The sequence below is a fragment of the Octodon degus genome, unplaced genomic scaffold (genome assembly GCF_000260255.1).
Source record: "Octodon degus isolate 3935 unplaced genomic scaffold, OctDeg1.0 scaffold00139, whole genome shotgun sequence".
NCBI classification, from domain to species: Eukaryota; Metazoa; Chordata; class Mammalia; order Rodentia; family Octodontidae; genus Octodon; species Octodon degus.
In genome coordinates this window covers 3,184,567-3,208,031 of record NW_004524715.1, presented here as the reverse complement: position 1 = coordinate 3,208,031, position 23,465 = coordinate 3,184,567, and the positions used below count along the sequence as shown (strand labels likewise).

At 40.7% G+C, this 23,465-nt stretch overlaps 2 protein-coding genes across 5 annotated transcripts in view; both read left to right on the top strand.

Moving 5' to 3' along the window:
- The window catches only part of Lrig3 (leucine rich repeats and immunoglobulin like domains 3), a 44,116-nt gene extending 21,117 nt beyond the window's left edge, over positions 1-22,999 (top strand). Inside the window, exons 4-19 of one of the 4 annotated variants that reach the window (XM_004641647.2) lie at positions 3,843-3,974; positions 4,627-4,770; positions 5,769-5,912; positions 6,263-6,406; positions 6,787-6,930; positions 7,709-7,789; positions 8,883-8,954; positions 11,075-11,146; positions 11,626-11,789; positions 14,314-14,634; positions 15,326-15,607; positions 16,931-17,383; positions 18,568-18,726; positions 20,559-20,702; positions 20,812-21,087; positions 22,345-22,999. In XM_004641647.2, coding sequence (XP_004641704.2) covers positions 4,655-4,770; positions 5,769-5,912; positions 6,263-6,406; positions 6,787-6,930; positions 7,709-7,789; positions 8,883-8,954; positions 11,075-11,146; positions 11,626-11,789; positions 14,314-14,634; positions 15,326-15,607; positions 16,931-17,383; positions 18,568-18,726; positions 20,559-20,702; positions 20,812-21,087; positions 22,345-22,589 — 2,817 coding nt within the window. In that variant the 5' untranslated portion in view covers positions 3,843-3,974; positions 4,627-4,654 and the 3' untranslated portion in view covers positions 22,590-22,999. The other 3 variants (XM_023701711.1, XM_023701712.1, XM_023701713.1) reach the window with 3 other exon arrangements.
- A 423-nt stretch (positions 23,000-23,422) lies between these two features.
- LOC101575633 (leucine-rich repeats and immunoglobulin-like domains protein 3) overlaps positions 23,423-23,465 on the top strand; it is a 5,014-nt gene continuing 4,971 nt past the window's right edge. The window contains exon 1 of the mRNA XM_023701722.1: positions 23,423-23,438. Within this exon, the coding sequence (XP_023557490.1) occupies positions 23,423-23,438 (16 nt within the window). The remainder of the gene's footprint in view (positions 23,439-23,465) is intronic.

Below are 23,465 nucleotides of genomic sequence, written 5' to 3'. Positions count from 1 at the left end.
ACGATCTGAAGCAAGTTGTTTCATTTTTGGTTTGGTTTTAAACTGGTGTGTATCAGGTGGTTATTGCCAGTTTGGCTAAGAGCTCATAAGAAGCTGACATTTGGACTTAATTCAGTTCCTTTAGGACAAATTTAAATTTTTGCGATACAGGGGCTGTTCTCCTGCCAGTTGTAAGGGATTTTTGTGCTGGGCAGCAAAGCTGACAAAGACTGCACTGTGCGCACTGCGCCTATAACTGAGTACTTTCCCGCTGCAATTTAGGAGGTGTGCAGCTCAGGAAATTGCTGGCTTGGGCTGGAGCAAACTTTTACTGCAAGGAACATTTTATTCATCAGTCAAGTAATTGGCAGTTTTAATACCTTGTTCATAATTATCTTATAAACAAGTGAATATATAAACCAAAGATTGTATAGTCTTTTATCTCTCCTGTAGCCTTGTTTGACCAGCAGAATAGATACCCGTGCTAGTCTCTCTTCCAGAACAGCAATTGTACCATTTATTGCAAAACTCTATAGCTGAAGATTTTCTTTCTGTTGTTGTTAAATGCTGTGTGAGAGTAGCTTTACTAGCCCTGGGCAGCCTGAGGGCCAAAAGCTCATGCAGAGTTGGAAGGAGGCTATGAGGAGGGATAGGGTAGGACCTGGGGAAAGGGAGGCTTTTGGACACTCGAGCTTACTTCAGTTTGTGGGAAGAAATCCTAGTAGTGCAAATGTTGGGTTGTGTATTTACAGGAAACTTTCTGACACCCCCTCCTTGTGTGGTTTGTTTAATTTGCACACCCTGACCCTGAGGCCTTGAGGCTTGTCTCTTGGACTGAATCCATCGCTGGGACCTAGAATGTGACTAATTGTCTCACTTGCATTATCCCGAACCTCACAGGTCAACGAGTTTATACATTGTGAAAGCCCAATCAGAGGTCAAGGCTAACTTGAGTGTAAGCAAACCCTGTAAGATTTTGCAGGATAATGAAAGGTTTGATGATATAGGTACTTGTAAATAGGATTGCTTATCCTTTTCCTTTTGTGTGTTGATGGTTACCATAAAACATGGCTCCTAAGACATACACTATATATTCTTGCTATCTGGAACAGGATGATTTTTAAAAATTGGGTTCAGTTATCCAATCGCTTAGATTTTAAAGATAAGAAAATTATGCCTGGAGTTTTTATGAATGATACTTGGTGAGTTTGAACACTATGTTGAGTAGTTTTATTAGTTTTTAAAATATAAACTGTGCGGCCCATTTTCTCTTGGTTGCTGTTCTTTCTGTGGAGGAAACAGCACCTGCCATCTGCACATGCTCAGGAAATGAACCTCATAACTCTGCTGAGAGCTGAGCCCACATGAATTCCTGAGGACCTCTCTGGCCTATGTAGGGTACAAGCACTGAATGCGAGGGGCCCTGTTCTAGGACTTTCTTAAGGGTTGGCATACTGATTGTTCAACAAGCTCGAGTAGGTCTCATCAGTTTGAGACCAGAAATTCAGCATTTTTGCCAAATGAGAAGTATCAGAACTTTTGGCAGTGCATCTCCAGTAAGAATGTAATTATCAAGATATCTTTGATACTGTGTATTCTGCAAAACACAGCCTTCCGTGATTGGTTTGGTACCAGTCCAGACCTATTCTATGAAGTGACTCAGAAGTGCTTAGACTTGTTACATGAGAAGCCCTAGTTTCCTAATTGTAAAAGTAGCTATCATGTTTATATCTGAAGAATTATTTTATGATTAAGTGGCATAATGCATGAAAAATGCAGGGCTCAGTGCCTAAGATGTGCTCAGAGGTGCTAGGTTGCCCGCACATTCCAAGATTCCCTGCTCCCAGGAAGCTTGCAGTGTGGCACAGAAGCCCAGCTGTGTGCATGCGAGGATCTGTGAATCTCTCTGGAACCTCCTGATGTGGTTAGAGACTGACCTAAGTGGTTAGAGGCTGACCTAAGCCAAAGATCTTAATAAATTCAAAGAACTGTAGAAATCCAGATTTTAGTAAGAGAGATGCACATATGACATACATTCTCAGGATAAGAGAAATACGCATGAGATATGCATTCCAAGTTTTCTTACTAAGTGAGAAACACTGGCATGTGACTTTTGTATGATGAGTGCTTCTAACATTCGGGTTGCCTCATTGTTCCTTGTCATGGAAAGAGACAATGTTTTCATGATTCGTAGGTGAGATCTGATGCCTTCTTAGTTTTTCTACTTTGCTGTGTTATTTTCCCCTCCAAATGATTGGCTAAAAAGATCAAGCTATTGGATCTAATGTGACAATTGAGATGGCTTGTATCTCTGATTACTGTTTTCTAACAAAACTGTCACTTAATGTCGAATTTCCCCCTGAGCGCTATAGTATTGCAGACCTATTAAGAGTTTTGAGCTGGCTTCTTTTTATTTCCTGCTGCATTCCCACCTCCTAAGTCGAGCAGTACTTGCCAGCAATACTGTCCATGATAGTGGAAATATTCTATGTGTGCTGCGTTCCATTTGATAGCTACCAGGTGTAATAGGCTGTCTGGCTCTTGAAATGGGAGTACCACAACTGTAGAACTGAATCCTAACAATTACTTTACATTTTAAAGAGCCACATGTGCTAGTAACTGGCATGTAGTTTAGGATTGTTAATGCTCATGTGTTTTAATTGAGCTCTGCCCAGGGATAATTTAGGTTGGAATGCTCTTGTGTAATGCTTTTAAAATACGAAGGCCCTGGAACTTCATGACTGATCTCGGGCAATGCATTGAATATTACTATTGCTAAAACAAAACATGATCTCCCTGGAGGATGGCCCTAAAAAAGCCCAGTCTGATGAGTATTTAAAGTGTGGTTTGAGTGGTTTTCTTTCTTTTTTTTTTCCTTCGGAACCGGGAATTGAACTCAGGCCCTTACGCTTGCCGGGGAAGCGCTTATTCTACTGAGCTATCTCCCCAGCCCCATAGAGTGGTTTTCAAAAGAAGAATTAGATTAGGAATCAAGAGGAGAAATAAGGAATTTGGTATGCATTAGTACCTAGCATGTCTGTCTGGTACGAGACATTTCACTCACCATTTAATAAAAAGCACTAAAGGGCAGGGATATACTCAGTGGCATAGTACCTGCCTGGCAAGCGTGAGGTTCTGTGTTCAGTTCCCAGTACTAAAAGTAAGACAAACAAAACAGAAAGACTGATACACTTGAGTTCACTAAATCTCTCTCTCTCTCTCTCTCTCTCTCTCTCTCTATATATATATATATATATATATATATATATATATATATGCGTCAGACAGATAGCTGACACCAGCTTAGGCAAGTGCAGGGACCAGGGTTCAAGCCCTGGCGCCACATGCTGTGCCAGCCCCACCCCCAGGGTGCACTGAGATGGCAGCTGAGACTGGGTGTGGTGGTGCGTGCCTGTAATTCTAGCCCTTGGGAGGCTGAAAACAGGAGGATTACTACGAGTCCAAACTGTGTAGTGAGACCCTGTTGACCCTGCACTAAAGACATTAAAAAAAAAAGAACTAAATGTCTCTACATATCTGCCAGCCATAATAACATAAAAAGTTAAGAAAGTAACATTAAATATAGAACATTAAAATCCATCAATTGATTTTAAGTACATATAGAATTTAGATAGCCACTTCTAAATTATATTTCAGACTTGTGCAGGAACTGTTTTTGGACATTTGCATAATGTATCAATAAGTAAATTAAAGTAGACTTGGTATTACTGTTTAACTTTTAAAAGTACTATCTAGATCAGTTTTTCATATTTCTGCAGAACAAGTTAGAAATACAAAATATTTTTCTCCTTTCAGTTTGTTGTAACATAAAACCTGTTATCTGTGATGCCTTTTAATTTCAGGGCTGGCAACAGGATTGCTGAGATACTACCAGAACATCTAAAACAGTTTCAATCCCTTGAAACTTTGGATCTGAGCAACAATAACATTTCAGAATTTAAAACCGCATTTCCACCCCTTCAACTCAAATATCTGTAAGTGAAGTTTCTTTACCAGAAATTTTCACCTCTAATGAAAACATCATGTTACAATTAGAAGGAAAAAAAAAAACCTTTGATATAATCCTGCCTATTTTACTGCTAATGAGTTTAAAAAGTAATTTTCATCTTGACCTGAAATTTATTACAATCCTGAGTAATCAAAATCTTTATTTCTTTACTTACATTTCTGGATTATAAACAATTAGTTACTCTTAGCCTAAAATACTATGTGGTATAAAAGTGTTTCTTCGAAAACAAATAAAAATAAATCAAGATGAAACCATTGCTGTTATTGCAATAACCAATTTCACAAAGAGTAGATATTTCCATAACAAATTTTCACAACTTTCAAGTAACCCTGTCATTCTACGTTCAGCAGTATGTGTGAATCTTTTTGTTTATTCTTTTTTGGTGTTGGAGATTGAATCCAGGGCCTCACATGTACTAAGTCTGCTGTACCATTGACCTGAACCCTCAACCTGTCTCTGTAGCTATTAATATTTCTCCTTGAGGACCTGAACAGGAATGATCTTAAGTGTCCATTGCTTAAGTCTGCAGATTCATTATAATAGAGATTGTATGCACTTCCATTAAAACAAAACAAAACAAAACAAAACAGAGCAGCTCATTTGCAAACTTTCAACAGGTATATCAACAACAACAGAGTCACATCCATGGACCCTGGGTACTTTGACAACTTGGCCAATACTCTCCTGGTGTTGAAGCTGAACAGGAACCGGATCTCAGCCATCCCACCCAAAATGTTCAAGCTGTCCCAGCTGCAGCACCTGTGAGTCAGAGGTCCTCATCTCCTCCAAATTCTTGGTGTTTGTAGACTGAAGTCCACAATGTGGCAAAACAAGCTTAGAAACAAGCATGTAGCTGCCTTTCCTTTGAGAGCTGGAGTTGTAGACTGTCCTCATTAGAAAGAGCTGCCAGCTGCTGCCTGACAAGACACGTTAGCTTGTTACTAAAAGAGCTACAGCAGTGTTATCGTTGAGTGGCCTCTTGCAAAGGTGCCACTGTGATCCTGAGGAAATCACAGGGGCTCTCAACAGCTGTGGTTTATGAGAAGAATACCAACAGCTCTGGGAAGCTCTGATAGCTGAAGTGGCTGTAAAGTACTGTCTTGTTAATAATGGTGGAAGGATCTGTGAACAGGCTCTCACAGCAGTGGTTTTCAACCTTGGCTGCACATTACAGAGACTTGGGGAGCTTTTAAAACTCCCAGCGCCCAGGCCACGCCCTAGACCAATTACATTAAACCCTCTGGGGGGTAGGATCTCAGTTTCCGTAATGTTTAAGACTCCCCAGGTGGTTGTTCCAGTGTGTGGCCGAGGTTGAGAGCTACTGCCTGTATGAAGGCCTTCGGTCTAAAACAGAATCACGGAAGAGTCACTGACTTTGTGAGCAGATTGGGTGGGATGCCCTTGATTGCTGTGCTCTTCATGGATTTCATGCGTTAGTGCAATGTTTAATGTTCTCACCCTGATCATGTAAACACAGATACTGCTTTGTTTGCTTGTGTCCGAGTGGGCAATGGTTGAGAAATTAAAGTGCAGCCTGTTCTCAGTATTCTGTTATTCCGAAAATACCTCATGCATTTGAGAGGAATTCACTCAGTGTTAACAGACTGAAATTCTTCCCAGTAAAAATGTTTCAAACTTTAAAATATTGTAAATAATTGAACACCAATGAGATTAAATAAATTGCAGTAACGATACATTTGATGGCTACTTCTAGAATTTAATTGTCAAATCGGTTAACTAATTGTGATATACAATGCAGCGAACTGAACAGAAACAAGATTAGAAATGTCGATGGACTCACCTTCCAAGGGCTTGGTGCTCTGAAGTCTCTGAAGATGCAAAAAAATGGGGTAACAAAGCTGATGGATGGAGCTTTTTGGGGACTGAACAACATGGAAATCTTGTAAGTGGATTACCGTCGCTCCCACCTAGGTCTTGTGATCATAGAATACTCCATGACCATCCATTATCTCTTATTTGAAGTTATATGCTTACCTCATAGTACACAGTCTCATTTATAATTTAGTTATAAATAAGTTTTATGTTCCGGGAACCTAATTGAGAATTTATAACCATATAAAGTTTACATGCAAGACTTTATGTAGTATTTTGCTTTTGCTGATGTTTTCATATCACAAAAGCTGAATATCTAGGAACAATAGGAATGTGTAATAGGTTGTAGTCATGTGTCCCCTTTGGAGAGACTAGATAATGAACTCTGGATCCTGCCTGTGATTCTTATTGTGAATGTAGGCAGCTGGACCATAACAACCTCACGGAGATTACCAAGGGCTGGCTGTACGGCTTGCTGATGCTGCAGGAGCTCCACCTCAGCCAGAATTCCATCCACAGGATCAGTCCCGACGCCTGGGAGTTCTGCCAGAAACTCAGCGAGCTGTGAGTTGCCTTTTATTCTCCTCACATCCCCGAGCAGGGATCATGTCAGAGCATGAGCCGCTTACCAGTGATCTGTGAAATTTTCATAACAAAGTTTCCAAGGGGACAGCTTTTATCAGAAGCCTCCTTACATATTTCTGTCGTGATGAGTTGAAGCCCACTCTGATAGTTCAGTCCATGGCAAAAGGAGTCATGGTTATCTTTTTTTTTTTTTTTTAAATCACTCAGATTAGAAATAATGTTTACCAAAATATTATTAAGGCAGACTTCTAAAGTAAAGATCCTGGTAATTACATGTATTACCTGTCTTTTTGAAAATAAGCCGTTGTGTTGAATGGAAGAGCAAAGGCTATTTTTTAAATTCCTTTTTTTCTTTATAGGGACCTAACTTTCAACCAGTTATCGAGGTTAGATGATTCAAGCTTCCTTGGCCTGAGCTTCCTAAACACACTGCACATCGGGAACAACAAAGTCAGCTACATTGCTGATTGTGCCTTCCGGGGGCTTTCCAGTTTAAAGACTTTGTAAGTTACACATTTGGCTCTTAGTATACGAACCTCATTGGTTCTTAAATGTGCACACTTTTCTCCCAGCAGCCTTTCTTTGTTGTCAAGGAAATGTGTATAGACTCAGAAGTAAGCATCTTAATCTTTCCCAGAACAGTTTGATTAAAATGGATCCATTTCATCCATATGTGTTTCTTAAACGGATTTGGAAAAGACAGCGATCGGATTGTCAGGATGATTATCCCTCTTAGCTTTCTCAGGATCTCCAGGAAGTCACTAACTGCTTAAATGGAAACAATTTTAAATCCACTGATTTTTCTTTATAAAGTACAGATTTAAAAAATAGCTAGAGCAAAAAGACATACAAAAAGCAGTGAAGAAGATCCTGGTTTATGCGGCAGTCATAGTCACCACCTGATCCTAAGTGAGAGAAGGCAGTTGAATGGATTGTGCAATGGGCTTTTGATTTTTTTGCACTGTCAGATGTTTGTGCTCCATGATGTGTCATGAGCATTACGTAAGTGAAAGGCGTGAGGTATGCTTTGTTGAACTCTTCACTTGTGTGGTTAGAACCACAGTTTTAAAGTTTAATGTACTTTTCAAACTGTTCAAGTCTTCAGAATTTAGTCATCGTGATAGAAGAATTAATAAGGATAGAATCACCTGTCTTGATTTGGGGCAGAAACTTTAAATGCTGATAAGGGAGGAGAGTAGAGTGTATGACATGCCACCTTGGTGGTGATCTTATGTTTCTGAGCCATATCTCTAAAGAGAATGTTTTTTTAAAAAAAATTAGGGATCTGAAAAATAATGAAATCTCATGGACTATTGAAGACATGAATGGTGCTTTCTCTGGGCTTGACAAACTGAGACGGCTGTGAGTATAATTTGCCTTATAATTGAGCTCACTCTTTGACTTAAGATTATTGTGTTAGTGAAGTCAACTCCATAAATTGACCTCATAATGAGATTAGAAGTAGGCGTGTGATCATTCTGGTTGCCACCCTTTGTTACTTCCCCGAAGTTAGTGCTATTGTATACCACATGGGCATATGAATTGGCTTTTCTTCTTGGATAAAAGGAAGCAGATTGAACACTTCCATTTGTATAAATACATTTATTTTAATTGAATGAGAACTTTTAGGGCCGGGGACATAGCTCAGTAGAATAAGCACTTGCCTGGCAAGTGCAAGGTCCTGAGTTCGATTCCCGGTACCGCGAAAAGAACAAAAGAACTAAATTATGCTGAGTGCCTCAATTTTGGCAATTATCACTGTGTTTACATGAATGCGCTTACAGACTCCAATATTTTGGTGCTGCAGCTTTGCGTGCTGCTCACAGGCACTGCGCAATGAAGCGACCCAGGATCCACTGATAATGTTGCTGTGGGTTCCAAGAATATAACGTAAAAACATTTTGTATTTAGCTCTAGAAAGGCCTTGCACCTGGCTGTGTTATATTTTAAGCTGTGATGGTGTCCCGAGATGAGGAGGAGCAAACCTCTTCTAATACTTGGTCTGGCAGAAGGACTTCCCTCGAAGTACGTTGTCAGTCTGTTCCTAAAAAGACTTCAGAGAACAGTGTTCTAATCAGGATAGCTCATACATGCCATTTTTGTCAGGTTCTTCATTAAATTCTTTGGAAACTATGTTGAACTGTGTGATCAAAAGTAGGTGGCCAGGGCTGGGGAGATGGCTCAGTAGAATAAGCGTTTCCCTGGCAAGCGCAAGAGCCTGAGTTCAATCCCCTATTCTGAAAAAAAAAAAAAAAAAAAGAAAGAAAGAAAGAAAAAGCAGGTGGCCCTGCAAAATTTTTACAAAATATATTGTTGAACTGGAGAAAACAGAATTGTTTGCAAATAGTATTGTAAAAAATTCCTTTTGTGAATGTTTCCCCCAATGACTTCTTTTAAATTAACTGTTCTAGTATGTTATTACTCCAGTATATTATTTTTTTTTTTTTTCCTCTAGAACACTCCAGGGAAACCGGATTCGATCTATTACCAAAAAAGCCTTCACTGGCTTGGATGCTTTAGAACATCTGTGAGTAGCTGGAATTTAGTTACCCCAGAGGGAGGCTAAGATGGATATTTGGTCATGTGTCCTGAAAGATAAAACAAGCCGAAATGTAATTTTATTGGCATTCACCTGGTGGTACCATGAAATATATTTACATATGTGTTTATCTATCTACATATCTATCTGCCTATTTTCCTACCTACCTATCCGTATGAAAGTTTATATGTATAGGTTTAACTTACACACTTAAGTAAGTTGCTGTAGTTCATTATTAGATTTTCTTCTTATGAAGGACTGATGTATTTAATTTTTTAAAAAAGCCTACCACATATTGTGAATTTATTGCATGTTAGACATGGCACCAGGTAATTCTCATTGACACTTACAAACATGCAATTCAGTAGGTCATATCACCTTTATTTTTAACTTAGGCGGAGGTTCTGCAGGTTCATTGTGGACAGGTAAAATGACCTGGCTGTTACAGATGAAAAAGACACTCCTCCCAATCCGTAACGGTGACATTGGAGGGTTTAAATACTATATTGAGGATTTTTGTCTCTGATGCTTAATATAAAATGCACAGTCCCCACTACCAGTTTTCACCACCATCATTCTTTTTTTCTCTGACCAGCAGTTACTGACCCAGCAGACTGGCAGAAATAGGACTCAAGGCAGAGCTGCCTCTGTCTTTACTGAGTTCCTGCATTACTATAGCTCCTGCCAGACCCATCACTGCCCCTGATCAGAAACTCCTGGCACATATATCTGAAATGAGAGGGATTCAAGATGTTCACCCACTGAGAGAGGAAAGCTAGCCGACATCAGGAGAAGCCCCAACTTGCCTGAACATTGTTTTGACTAATTGAACCAACAAACGACTAGTAGATATTTGATATTTGTATAGTAAAATTACAATGTAATAGATGTGTCTACTTGGACTCTTAAATGCTGATGGCCAAAGTTTTAATATCTATTCACTTTGGACAAAAGAAGTTATCATATAAAATACATGCTTTGATCACCCATTTGGGCTTTGTATTGAGAGGGAAGATTTCAACATTATCTATAAATCATCTTGTAGTCATCTTCTGACTGCGTCCATTAGTTTTAGGGAGATTTGAATTCCCAGGCTTGACAGTACAGCAGGAAAAACTGCAATGGAATGATTCTGCAGAGCTATTTTGGAAGGGTGGGCCAGATTATTTTCAAAGGAAAATTAGCCAGAGGGTTTGTCATCTGGCCCATTGCATTTCTGGGAAACTGGAATTAGTAGATCAGTGGACTATAAACCTCTGTTTCATTTTTCTTTAACCTTCCTTTATTTGCCTAGCCTCTTTCCCTACCCATGTCTGGCATCTTCTTTCTTTGTCTCTTGTTGCTGCTTGTCTAATTCAAAAATCTCTTCTGTGTATTTTGACCTCTGTAAAGAAACAATAGCAATCACTGTGGATAGCATTTTAATTTAAGCTGCTTATAAATGCTGGATAGAAATGAAGTCAGCCAAGAATATTCTTTTATTTTTAAAATGTCCTATGTAGAGTGTTTGTTTGAGGAATTGTGCCTTGTCCGAAAATCTTACCGTTTTTGTGTTAGTGAGTTGTACTGGTGGTTAAAAGAATTATAATGGTGGTTAAAAGCGTAAGTTTTAGAACTGATTAAACTCTTCCTTTCCCCTTTCAGAATGAACTATGTATAATGCCATCAACTTTTGGGTAGCTTTAGGAATAGATGACAATGTTGTTTAATACAGTGCATGTCATAGTGTTCTGTGATTGCTGTTTCAAAAAACGTATAAGTGAGAAATTTTATTTGCACATTTAAAAGTTAAATAGTAGTTACTAATTTGAATACTGAAAAATATCGTGAAATGGTATATCAGAAGATGTTGGGCTCTTAGGAGTCAAGTAACCTCTAGGTGGTAAGAAAAAAATGGCACTCAACAGAATCTGTCTCTGTGGCAACCATCCGTGGCCTGAACCCAAGCGCTGTGGTAGATTCTTCCGGGAGCTGCCCGCTGCATTCGTGCAGTGCAGCACTTCGAGCATCCGCTTGGTGAATGGGATGGGCAGTGTGACCCAGACTTTGCCTACAGACCCCAAATGACCATCATTGTCTCTCATGTGTTTCCCTCGGCTGTTTTTCAGAGACCTAAGTGACAATGCTATTATGTCTTTACAAGGGAATGCATTCTCACAAATGAAGAAGCTCCAACAGCTGTAAGTTTTTTTCTTTTCTAAGAGTTTCAAAGAAGAGTAGAAGAGAAAGCTGTCATGTACTGTGCCATTCTAGATTATGTGTTCATAAAAAGTGTCTAGCACGTTTTAACCTTACCTAATTTTCATGCCAGAGAGCAAAAGAAATTGGTTGTTTGTTCCATTTGTTGCAGTCTAGAGTTTCTTTTTCTGTCTGTTTTGAATTTGCAATTTAAATCTGTAGGGTCAAAAGTATAGTAAGGTACCTAACAGCAACATTTTACTGGCCGAGCATTTTGATATATTAGCTCTTCTGCCCCAGTAAGACAGGAACAACAACAATAATTTTTTTTAAATAAGCCAGGTACATTACTCGCATTTAAACAGACTCGGGAATATTTATAACAATTTCTAAATTCATTGCTTTGTTAATATTTACTTTAGTTTACTTGTGGAAATCTGCATTTCATACAAAATAAATTGAATGTAATTACTCTCCTCAGGCATTTAAATACATCAAGCCTTTTGTGCGATTGCCAACTGAAGTGGCTCCCGCAGTGGGTGGCGGAGAACAACTTTCAGGGCTTTGTGAATGCCAGTTGTGCCCATCCTCAGCTGCTAAAAGGAAGAAGTATTTTTGCCATCAGCCCAGATGGCTTTGTGTGTGGTGAGTATAAGTATCGCCCTGGATATTTCTTGTGTTCTCTTAATACTGCTTTTATTTCTGCTGAGATACATGAAAATCATGAAAATGGACCTATAGTTTGGTAATTGTTCTAATTTTACAGATGGAGAAAGAGAGTTCTCTAAAATTTCTTCTTCTTTGTTTTGGCATCCAAGTGGTTTGTTGGAAAAAGAATGAAATTGGATCTTGGGAGAACTAGAAGATAGTTGACTTAAACTCCCAAAATCTTACAGTCTCTGCATCCGTGAAGCAGAGGTTCTGCTACTTGCTTTTAATATTTGTTGGCTTTTCTTTTTTTGGTAGCTAGGGTGTTAATTGCTGTTTTTGTTGATTTTGATATTTAGGGTTGATGCTGTTTTCTGAGGTTGGCTGCCCCTCATTTGTGGGAAAGGTGGGAAAAGCAACTGCAGTTCCCGATAATGGTATTCAGGGTGGTCCAGAGCCTGGACCTTTCTTACTTGCTTTGTCCTCAGCTCTAGGGCTTGTTGACAGCTTGTAGGAAAAAAAAATTAAGTAGCTAAGGACTTATGGGCTGCTGCAAAACACAAGCTGTTGGTTGGGCAAAGCATTACACTATAAGTAACAGCAAATTGGAATCTGTTGTAAGTCATTCTTGAGTCTATTGTTCAGCACTCGAGAATTTCAGCAGAAGAAATCCTTTTACCCGAACTTCACATAGCTAATGAGCAGCAGATCATGATGAAAAATGTTAGCTTTCCACCTCTGACGCACTTTGCTGCCTACCATGCTATCTTATTGTTCACTGTTAGCAGAGAGGCTTTTGTAAAAATAAATGTATATATAAACATGAAATAAAAATGTATGCCTGTGTGTGAAGTGTTACAGAACCACATTTTACATTGCCATTCAAGAATATACTCAACACGGCTTGGCCTACAGTATTTTCTTTTTTCGGTCGCAGCATTAAATAGTGCCAGCAGTTTCTGGAAATAAAACCCCTGATGTAGTTTTTGGATGCGAATAAGCTTTTGGCGTCCATCAGTAAAGGCCTGAGATGTTCCCTTTCCCTGGTCCCTCTTTCATAGTTCTCTCCTTCCAATCTAGAAACCCCTTTTCCTTTGAGACAAACGCGTGCATCTGTAACTGTATATTCTACCATTTGTTTTTTTGAATCTGAATCTGGACGTTGATTTTTCAGATGGGAATTTCAGCGTAGTGGTACTTTGGATGAGGTTATCCTGCTTAATCAGCCTGCAGACACCACACTGAAAATTAGCAGCAGTGTGGGTGTCAGGGGAGCCCCCCACCCACTCTCTTGCTCCTTCACATGCCAGCCCACCCCCAAGTGCAAATGCTGGTCAAGCTGAGACGGTCCCCTCTGGGTTTAGAACCTCTCTGAGGAACTGAAATTCTCAAAAGAGGGAGCTGTTCCAAAAAGTAACAGAAAACTAAAAATAACTGTTTGGAATGAAAGAGTTGCTCAGCTGTAATTATAATGTAGCTTTGACAGGGCAGCACAGCGACATGATTGATTGGCTGCTTCAAACTCCTGGCTAGAGCCAGTGCCTCATCATGAGACTTGGAAGTGCTTTTTGTTCACTAGGGAATTTTTTTTTTTTACTCTACTACATTTTTATATTGGTTCTGCTTATGCTAAATGGGGTATTAATTGCTGTCTTTAGTGATGCTGATTATTATGATTGATGTTTACTTCCTGAATTTTGTTATTCATTATTTGTGGAGCCGATGGGAGAATTGCAGTTTCTGGTAGTAGCACTCAGAGATGACCCATGAGCCTGGCAATTTAACTGCTTGCTTTCTTCTCAAAAAGTCTTTGTAATTTTTAATAAACACATAGTGATTGTACATCGTATTTACGGGCTGCAGGAGATTCTGTAGGGCATGACTGCCGTGTGTAAGGATCCGATCAGGGTACATGGACCATTCATCACTTCAGACATGCGGCATTTCTTGTATTGAGAATGTTAGAAATCCTCCCCTCACTTACTCACTCGCTCTCCCTCTCTGAGACTGGCTCTTGATGAGTTGCCCAGTCCAGCCTTAAATCTACAGTCTTCCCAGCTCAGGTTGCTGAATGCTGGATTACAGGCGTGCGCTGCTGTACCCCTTGGTACTGGTACTTTTGAAATAATCACTTAATTACTGTCAACCAGTTATCCTGATGGATTACCAGGGTTTATATATTGTTTGTCTCCCCTTGTAGTTTCTTGACTGCCATTTTGTACTAATAGAAAGTGCAAGATTTCTCGAATGAACTATGAGTTTTCTGATGGTTTCAAATGAAGAGTCTTCTCTTGGGTAACTGTGACGGGATAAATAGATGGCTGTCTCTACCCGCATGAGCAGGTGACTTCCAGACCCCCTCGCTGGGCATCCTCTCAGCACTGGGATGCTCAGGGTTCTGTAAGCCGCAGGCCAGACCATTCGCACTGTTTGCTTTTCATTCCTCAGTGCTCCCCTGTGAGCAGCACTTGGACCCCCAAACCTTCATGCTGTTCTCTTTCCTCTTCTCCATTCCGAACAGATGATTTTCCCAAACCCCAGATCACGGTTCAGCCAGAAACACAGTCAGCAATAAAAGGCTCCAATTTGAGTTTTATCTGCTCAGCTGCCAGCAGCAGTGATTCCCCAATGACTTTTGCTTGGAAAAAAGACAATGAGCTCCTGCATGATGCTGAAATGGAAAATTACGCACACCTCCGGGCCCAGGGCGGCGAGGTGATGGAGTACACCACCATTCTGCGGCTGCACAATGTGGAATTTGCTAGTGAAGGGAAATACCAGTGTGTCATCTCCAATCACTTTGGTTCATCCTACTCGGTCAAAGCCAAGCTCACAGTTAATAGTACGTAATCCCCCTTTTCTTTTTGCATTTTGGGTTGACTTGTAGAAGCAGAAAACATTAGTTCTTTCTGTCTCTTGTCTATCTCTGTCTCTGTCTGTCTCTGTCTGTCGCTGTCTCTGTCCCTGTTGCTATCCCATTCCTAACTCTGTGCTTCTCATAGCCTCCCAACCTGGTCTTCTTTGTTCACCTCTCGCTCTATGAAATTAAGACTCAGTTCTTTGTATCTCAGCCAGTGATTACTGAGGACTGGCACACTGAAGAGTTTTGAGCTTAAATTATAAGACTGAACACTTATTGAATCCATGGAACATTAGAGCCTCTGGAAGGGACTTAGAAAAAAATTACAGTGAATGATCAGGGAACAAAGAGACTGATTGATTTGCCAAAGAGATCACAGATAATTATTGGGTAAACTGAAAAGTGGCCAGAAGATAGCAGGATGATTTTCAGTCTGAGGATCAGATGTCTTGTGTGTAATCCTCTCTCATTTCTATACCTATGTAACCTTAGAAGAGTTAATTCATCTTCTCATTTCAAATTTAGAGTCGATGTATTGAAATCAGAAATAGCTTCTCCTTTGCCAGGGACATTTGTAAATACTTTTAAATTAAAGGTGATAGGGTGAGGGGAGGGATCCAGATGACTCTTAAAATGCCATAGGACATGAGCCTTATGGCTTGTGTGATTTTAGTGCTTCCCTCATTCACCAAGACCCCAATGGACCTGACCATTCGCGCTGGGGCCATGGCGCGCTTGGAGTGCGCTGCCACAGGACACCCAGCCCCGCAGATAGCCTGGCAAAAGGATGGGGGTACAGACTTCCCAGCCGCAAGGGAGAGACGTATGCACGTGATGCCTGAGGATGACGTGTTCTTCATTGTGGACGTGAAGATAGAAGACATTGGAGTCTACAGCTGCACAGCTCAGAACAGTGCAGGAAGCATTTCTGCAAATGCGACTCTGACTGTGCTAGGTAAGAGGATTTCTTAAGACTTGCTAGAAGAAGTTGGTCTTAAAAATACTGAGTCATTTAAAGGCTCTCAGGGCTAAAGGAGCCCTGAGGATGGGGGTGGGAACGCTAAGATTTGTAGAGCACAGCCCTTTCCTAGAGAGAACAAATGGTGTCTTAGAAGCTTTAAAGTCAGGGAGCCATCTGTGGCCATACCAGCCCGAATGCGCCTGATCTCGTCCGAAGGTAGAGCATGTTATACCGTCAGGTCTGCAGCCTGGGAGGTAAATCTGCCCCACATTTCAAGGAGAGGGTAACGCAGCAGCTTTGATGGCTTTCCTTTCTGTGGGGCCCAGCCTCCTCTGCTCTGAAGGTCATGCAGTGTTCACGATCCTGAAGCTATTAAGAACCTGTAAGAAGGCAAATGAGTGACCATGTCGAGGACTTGCGGGTCTCACACTTCCACACCACCCTAGACAGGAGTTCTTCTTCATATTTTACATAAATAAGTACTCTTTAAACTTGTGAACACGTTTATCATTCATGTGTTTATGAGAGAGTTGCAAGAACCTACTGAGATCCCAAATAAGGAAAGTAGATTAGTTTCAGAATGTTAATATAGACTTGGCACTAAAAAGTCTCCCTTTAGAAGGCTCGGCATTTAGAGGTTGGGGCTGCGGCTTAGCAGTAGAGGCCCTGCCTGTTGAGTGTGAGTCCCCGGGAGCCATCCCAGCGGGGCGCAAAGAACCAAACCAAAACAAAAACTGGTCCAACCATTTACTTCTTCTCTCATCATTGTACCATAACAGATTAAAAAAAATAAATAAATAAAAGCAAGCATTCTTATCTTTTCCATCCACGAACACACTCTTGTGGTTGGAATTATTTTATACATTTTCTGCCTTGTGTGTTTGGTTTGGTTTTGTTTTGGTTGGTTTGATTTTGTAGCAGAGTCTCACTAACGCATTAAGTTGCCCTGGCAGGGCTCAAACTTGTGATCCTCCTGCGTTAGCTTCCCAGAGCACTGGGATTACAGATTTGCACAACTATGTTGAAGGTTTTCTGTTTTTAAAAGTCTTTTATCCTCTACCACCAGTTCCCTAACCTGAGTGTGAGGTAAGAGTTGAGATAAGAAATACTAGCTGTTATGCCTACTGTTAGGACTAAAAGGCAGTAGAAGGATGAAATCCTGAAGGCTCTGTTGTTTTCAGGCACTGAAGAAGCATGACCAGAAGGTTCTGAGAGCCTAAAATTGGAGGCTGCAGTTTGAGTAAATGCGAGTGCTAATCTTATGATATGGAGACGAGATTGCAATGAGGAAATTAAAAGCATAACTTCTCATTTCAGAAACCCCATCCTTCTTGCGGCCTCTGTTAGACCGAACTGTTACCAAGGGAGAAACAGCCGTCCTACAGTGCATTGCTGGAGGGAGCCCTCCCCCGAGGCTGAACTGGACCAAGGACGACAGCCCTTTGGTGGTGACTGAAAGGCACTTCTTTGCAGCTGGCAATCAGCTGCTGATCATCGTGGACTCGGATGTCAGTGACGCTGGGAAATACACATGTGAAATGTCCAACACTCTCGGCACAGAGAGAGGCAATGTGCGCCTCAGTGTGATCCCCACTCCTACCTGCGACTCTCCCCAAATGACTGCCCCATCATTAGATGATGACGGCTGGGCCACTGTGGGAGTCGTGATCATAGCCGTGGTGTGCTGTGTGGTGGGCACGTCGCTCGTGTGGGTGGTCATCATATACCACACAAGGCGGAGGAATGAGGATTGCAGCATTACCAACACAGGTGTGTAAACAGAAGCTTGGCACGGTGTGCAGCAGTCGTGTATTTGTGGTTCTGCAGTCAGCTTCTTCAGGAATGTGCGTCTCGTAGGCTGAGCCCATCTCAGAAGGGTGACTCACTTGTTTCAAGCTGCAGGAATAGGGTTGGCTAAAAATAACACTCCAGCCTGAAATGAAGCTGATGCTTAAAGGTTAATACGTTTTGTTAAAACCTCATCAGCTGTCCTGTTGGCTGCTAGATAAAGTCCAAATAACAGGGTGAAGTAGTCTTGCTCGTTCATGGAGGGGAACAAGGAGTAGCTCTTGAGTCACAAGGTAACTCAGCAGTGACTATGTGGCAGTGTCCAGTGAAAAATTTCTCTAGAGGGGACTTCATTTACGTGTGAAGGTGGGGGCTGTGACTTAATCAATCACTGCATCCTGCTTAAGGGCATAGGTATTAATCTATCAAAATTCTGGAGCCTTTATCTTTTTTTAAAATTTTATTTTTATTGAGAAAGAAATAATAATGAGACAGTTTCAAAACAGGTCAGTAGGACAGTTACAATAATTAATACATTGTATATTATTGTCTTCATAGTAGTTATTCAGAGTACAAGATGCAGACATGATATCTTGTCTAAACACTATTAGTATAAATCTTCTCATTGAACTAAGAGAAAGTAGCTGTATATCCTGTTTTGTATATATATAGATATATTTATATATTTTTTTCACTACAAAATGGCCCTTCATTCATATCCCTCTTTTTTGTTTAGTTTTGCCAGAGATGGGTATTCCATTGCCATTCAAATATTGTAGGTGTGTGAATTCAGCAAAATAATCCAATATAGTCCAATGGGCCATAGTAGTAGTGGGTTATCCATAAGACTGGCAATGTCAGAAGTTGTTTGTCTTTTTAAACATGTCTGTGGCCATACCACATTCAGCACATCTGATCTCCTCTTTTAAGCATTTGCTTCTGAAATTTGGGTGGTGGACCTGAAATTGGGTGCATGATGATGTAGAATATAAGCCCGTACTTCAAAGCCCTGATTGATCTTCCTGAACACTGATACCAGGATGGCCTTGCTGTAGAATATCTTCCCTTATATGACTAGTACAGAAATCAATTCATGCTGCTTATTTGGGAAGATAGGGACAGTGCCTGCCATTCTTGATTGAGAGAATGCTGTTATTCATTTGCAGATGAAACCAACTTGCCAGCGGATATCCCTAGTTATCTGTCATCTCAGGGGACATTAGCTGACAGGCAGGATGGGTATGTCTCCTCAGAAAGTGGAAGCCACCACCAGTTCGTCACTGCTTCGGGAGGCGGGTTTTTCCTGCCACAACATGAAAGTACTGGTAAGTGTTTAAAATGAATGACATTTGGGGGAAGGGGCTGACAAGATAGCTCAGTGGACTAAAGCACCTGCTTAGGCAAGCGCAGGGACGCAGGGACTGCGGTTTGATCCCCAGGGACCGCAGTTCAATCCCAGCACCCCCAGGGCAGGCTGAACAGACCACAGAGTCTAAGCGTAATGGTGTACACCTGTAATCCCAGTGCTGAAGAAGCTAAAACAGGAAGCTCACTGTGAGTCCTCACTGCATAGTGAGACCCTTTAACAACCAAATACATTATTGGGCTATATTTTGTTTTAGAATCATATGATAAAATATTCCAATGTAAGACCAATTTTGACCAGAAATTGATGCATTAATATTTAGGACCTGGCCCAAGATCACTAAAGAAGCCGAAATCACATAGATACCTATTCTTTTAAATAACAGAAAAAAAATATTTTTGTTTGTTTCTGACAATAAAAGAAAACAATGATGTGAAAATAAAATTGAATTTCTTCATAAAATGTAAGATTTTCTATGTATTATGAATGCTTCTTGCCTGGGCTGTCCTTCTTCCTTAAATGATATCTGTTATGTAAGTAACTCTATGCATAGTCTTAAAACACAAGTGACTTAAAGTGATTCTGGTAGAGAAATTGAATTCTACCACTTGCTTTAGGTGCTGCATGGATTTGCAGATAGGGATAGAAGCAGCATAATGCAAGAGCAGGCTTGGGCTGAAACTGTTCCCATGAGCCTCGGCCATTCCCCGTGCTTCCTGGGTAGGTGGTTATGAAGATGAACTCAAAAGGAAAAATTACACAGTGCTTGCCACATGCCAAGCACTCAAGCAGTGGACACTGTTGATGTTGTTTTCAAACATTTTACCATCTTTTATCACAAGCCTGTATTATTTGCTCTGTGCCAGACTTCAGAATTGGGGGTGGGGTGGGGAACGTATTTGTTTTCAGTTTCATGGGTTAGATATGGGTGAGATAAACTATTACAAAACAATTGCGAACTAGTTGGCAAGGTAGTGACAGATGACGTAGCAATAGCGTTCTGTTTGGACTCACTCTGTGGCAAAGAACAGAGACCCAACCTCAATGAAATGTATTGGGGTTTTGTGTAAACCTAAAGGGCTGGGACTGGGACATGGTAGTGGCAAATGGCCTTGGCACTGGGTCCAGAGAAGGATCTGCTCCTAAAACAACTCTGCAGGCCTCTGGCATGGCTGAGTCTGTTTCTCTCTTGGACTACCACCCACCCTCTGACCAATCACTTTCTGCCTCCCAAGCACATGGTCCAGCAAGACATCCTTAACCTTTAAAGACACCACTTATCCTCGGACTGCTGTGTCCACTATTAATGGGTGTATCCTTTCTGTGTGGTTTAATTTAATAACCCATGAAATGATTTTATTTAATTTTTTCTGAGCTCATCTTTGAGCCGGGAATTGACAAGTCATCGATCATGTGCCAGTCCCTCATTCTGGTCATCTGTGACATTTCATAGGAAGGAAGCAGTGCCAAGAGTTGTGGTTGGAGCTTTGGCTGCTTCAGCTGCAAGGTCCGCACACAGATCTGTTTCCCTTAGCAACCAGATGGAGCCAACAGTGCGGCTGACACTCCCAGCTTAGTGGTTAAACAAGACCTCTTTGGATGAACCGTCCCAAATTTGCTCAATCGCTACTACATGAGTTGACAGGAAAAGCCTATAAACTTCCACAGTTTTTTTTTCTTTTGTACTATATTCTTGCCAAATATTCACCTATAAATATAGGAAATGCTAAGAGGCAACTTGAATAGTACTTAAATAATGTACATTCACTGACTCAGATTTGTGTTTTAAAGGAGCCTGCAATATTGACAACAGCAGTGAAGCCGATGTGGAAGCTGCCACAGATCCATTCCTCTGTCCCTTTTTGGGTTCCTCAGGCCCTGTGTATTTGAAGGGGGGCGTGTATGGCCCCGATCCCTTTGAAGCCTATCATACAGGTATGTGACAGGCCTGATTTCTTACCTGATTCTATTCTGTTTCCTAGAGAGACTTAGAGAAATGCTCACTGCTACTCTTTTTTTCTGATACGATTCTCAAATTTAAAAGGTTGCAGCACTGACCCAAGGACAGCGTTAGTGGATCACTATGAGCCCAATTACGTAAAGAAAAAGGGTTGCTACCCACGTTCGCACCCCACAGAGGAGTCCTGTGAGCGGAGCCTCAGTGGCCTGGGGTGGCCTGCCCATGTGAAGAAGCTCGGGAGCTCCAGTTACTGTCCAAACGAAGGACCTCTGACGAAAAATCTGTATCTAAATAAGAACTCTTCCGATTTTAGTTCAGGTCTGGAACCAGCACCAGTTACTTCAACTAACCCTTTCATGGGTAAGTTTATTAAGTTATTAGGTACCTTCTTTCCAGATGCATGCCGTAAGCTCTGTGTGGAGCAGCAGCAACAGCTTTGAATATAAAACTGGTGAAAAAAGTTTTTTTCTTAACGCATCACTGTGATACTCTACTGGTTAATATAAATGCCTCTAAATGCCAAGTCTGAGGTAGGGATTTTACTGGATTATATAGTCAATCTATAACTAAGCCACAGGAGCCTTCTGGGTAACTCCGTGTGTGGCATCTAGAAGACAAGAGTTTGGGGAATGACTTAGGATCTGAGCTTGTCAGCCATGTGGAAAAAGTGGTTTTGGGCTCTAGCAGCCTTTGGGGTGGAGTTGTGTGTGCTGCATGGTTGTGGTTTCGTATGTCTGGTGGCTTCTAACTGAACCCGCGGCTGGAAGGCTGGAAAACAACATCCTACCTAGCAACCGCGGCTTACTCAGACAGGCAGCCCTACCTTTGGCATAGGAGGCTGCCGGAGCCTGGAAGGCCAAGTGGGTAGTGTTAGGCACAGGCTGGCACTGAGATTAGACCGTGGGGTTTTTGGTCTAGTGCATGGGAACAATGGAAGGGAAGCACACAGGTCCTTGTTTCATTGAACGGAACAATATGGGTATACGGCCATGACCTGGCTTGGTTTTTTTTTTTTTTTTTTTTCTTTTTAATAAAAAGTAAAATGAAAATTACTTTGCTAAGCTTTTAAGAAATTTTATGTTTTGTCACAATACAATCACTTAGATTCTTCCTTAAAAAAAAATGTGCTTGGTAGGATGGGGGGGAGACTTTGAATCCACTGAGTATGATTGTTGTAGTGAAAGAACCAAAGACAGGATTATTCTGAAATAAACTTTCTATACTCAGGTATAGTTAACTTGAGTTTTATTATACAAACTCTGTTCCTGGAGAATTATTCCACAATTGTAAAGAGAATGTGGAAAGGAGCAACAGAGTTACACTGGAGAACTTCAGGAGCTTCCTTTTCCAACAGTCCGTACTCCTGAAGGGTGTGGGAAGTGATGAAGTGTGTGCGTTTAGTTAGGTGCCATAAATCACAGGGGTGCAGGTTCTGCAGCACGTGCAGCAGCACCAGTACAGAGACCTGAGTACCATAATGGGGGGCTGCAGAAAGGCTTGCTCATGTTCGGGGGGGAGTCAAACGCTTCTTTATATGCATTGGACTTTGTTGATGTATATGCTAGCAAGAGGACCCAGTTGATAAAAAGTTTTGTTCTGTTTTGTTTTTCCTTTCAGGGACATTTGGAAAGCCTCTGAGAAGATCTCACTTAGACGCCTTTACAAGCTTTGGACAACTGTCAGATTGTCAGCCGAGAGCCTTTCCCTTAAAAACTCCTTCTTCCCTGGACGACTTGGACTCTGATTCAGAAGATGAGAGAGAAAGGACAGATTTTCAGGAAGAAAAGCATACACGTACCTATAAACAGACTTTAGAAAACTATAGGACTCCAAATTTTCAGTCTCATGACTTGGACACATAGACCGAAGGAGACCAAAGAAAACTTTTAACATACTACCTCAAGTGGACTTTTATTTAAAAGAGAAAGAATCTTATGTTTTTAAATGGAGCTATGAATTTTAAAAGGATAAAATGTCTTATTTATACAGATGAACCCAAATTACAAAAAGCTATAAAAATTTTATACTGGGAGTAACTTTCATATAAAAATACCTTTTAAAGTATTTTATAACTTTGTTTTATGCAAAAAAAAATCTTATGTAAATTAATGGCATAAATTCATGACAATTTTATGTATTTTTATAATACCAGATTTCTTTTTATTGAAAATAAGTACTAAAACCTTTTAAATAATACTTGTCTTGTACCTTTTTTGAATAGAGGTTACTTATTTTTATTTTGCACATTACATTTAATAAAATGTGTCATTTTAATGCCAAGCCCCATTTATATAATTTTTTTTTGTTTTTCAACATATTTTAGAGTTAGACCATGTTATCACTTCTCAAATTGGTGTTCATATTTAACCCACTTAAAGTACAAGCAAAACTTTCTGTGCTGCCCGCCTGCCTCCCAGGACTTAAATCCCACTGTTGCGTGTGAAAGCACGCTTCGATGAAAAGGACCTGCGGAGATTTCAGGTACATTAATTTATTTCTAATTCTACAAGCAAAAGACAGTGTATTGTTATGTTGTGGTGTGCCATGGTGTAATGCTCACTGCTTTAATCACTGTTCAATCTAGGTCTCCTTTTGTGGCCCGGTGTCTTCACCTTATCCAAATAATTTGACACGTATCATCCTTTGTATTGCAGCAAGAGAGAGGTTTATTGTACATTTCTACAGCTAGAAAGCTATGGAAGAGGTGAATTGTAATCCCTGTTCCAGGTCATAATGAG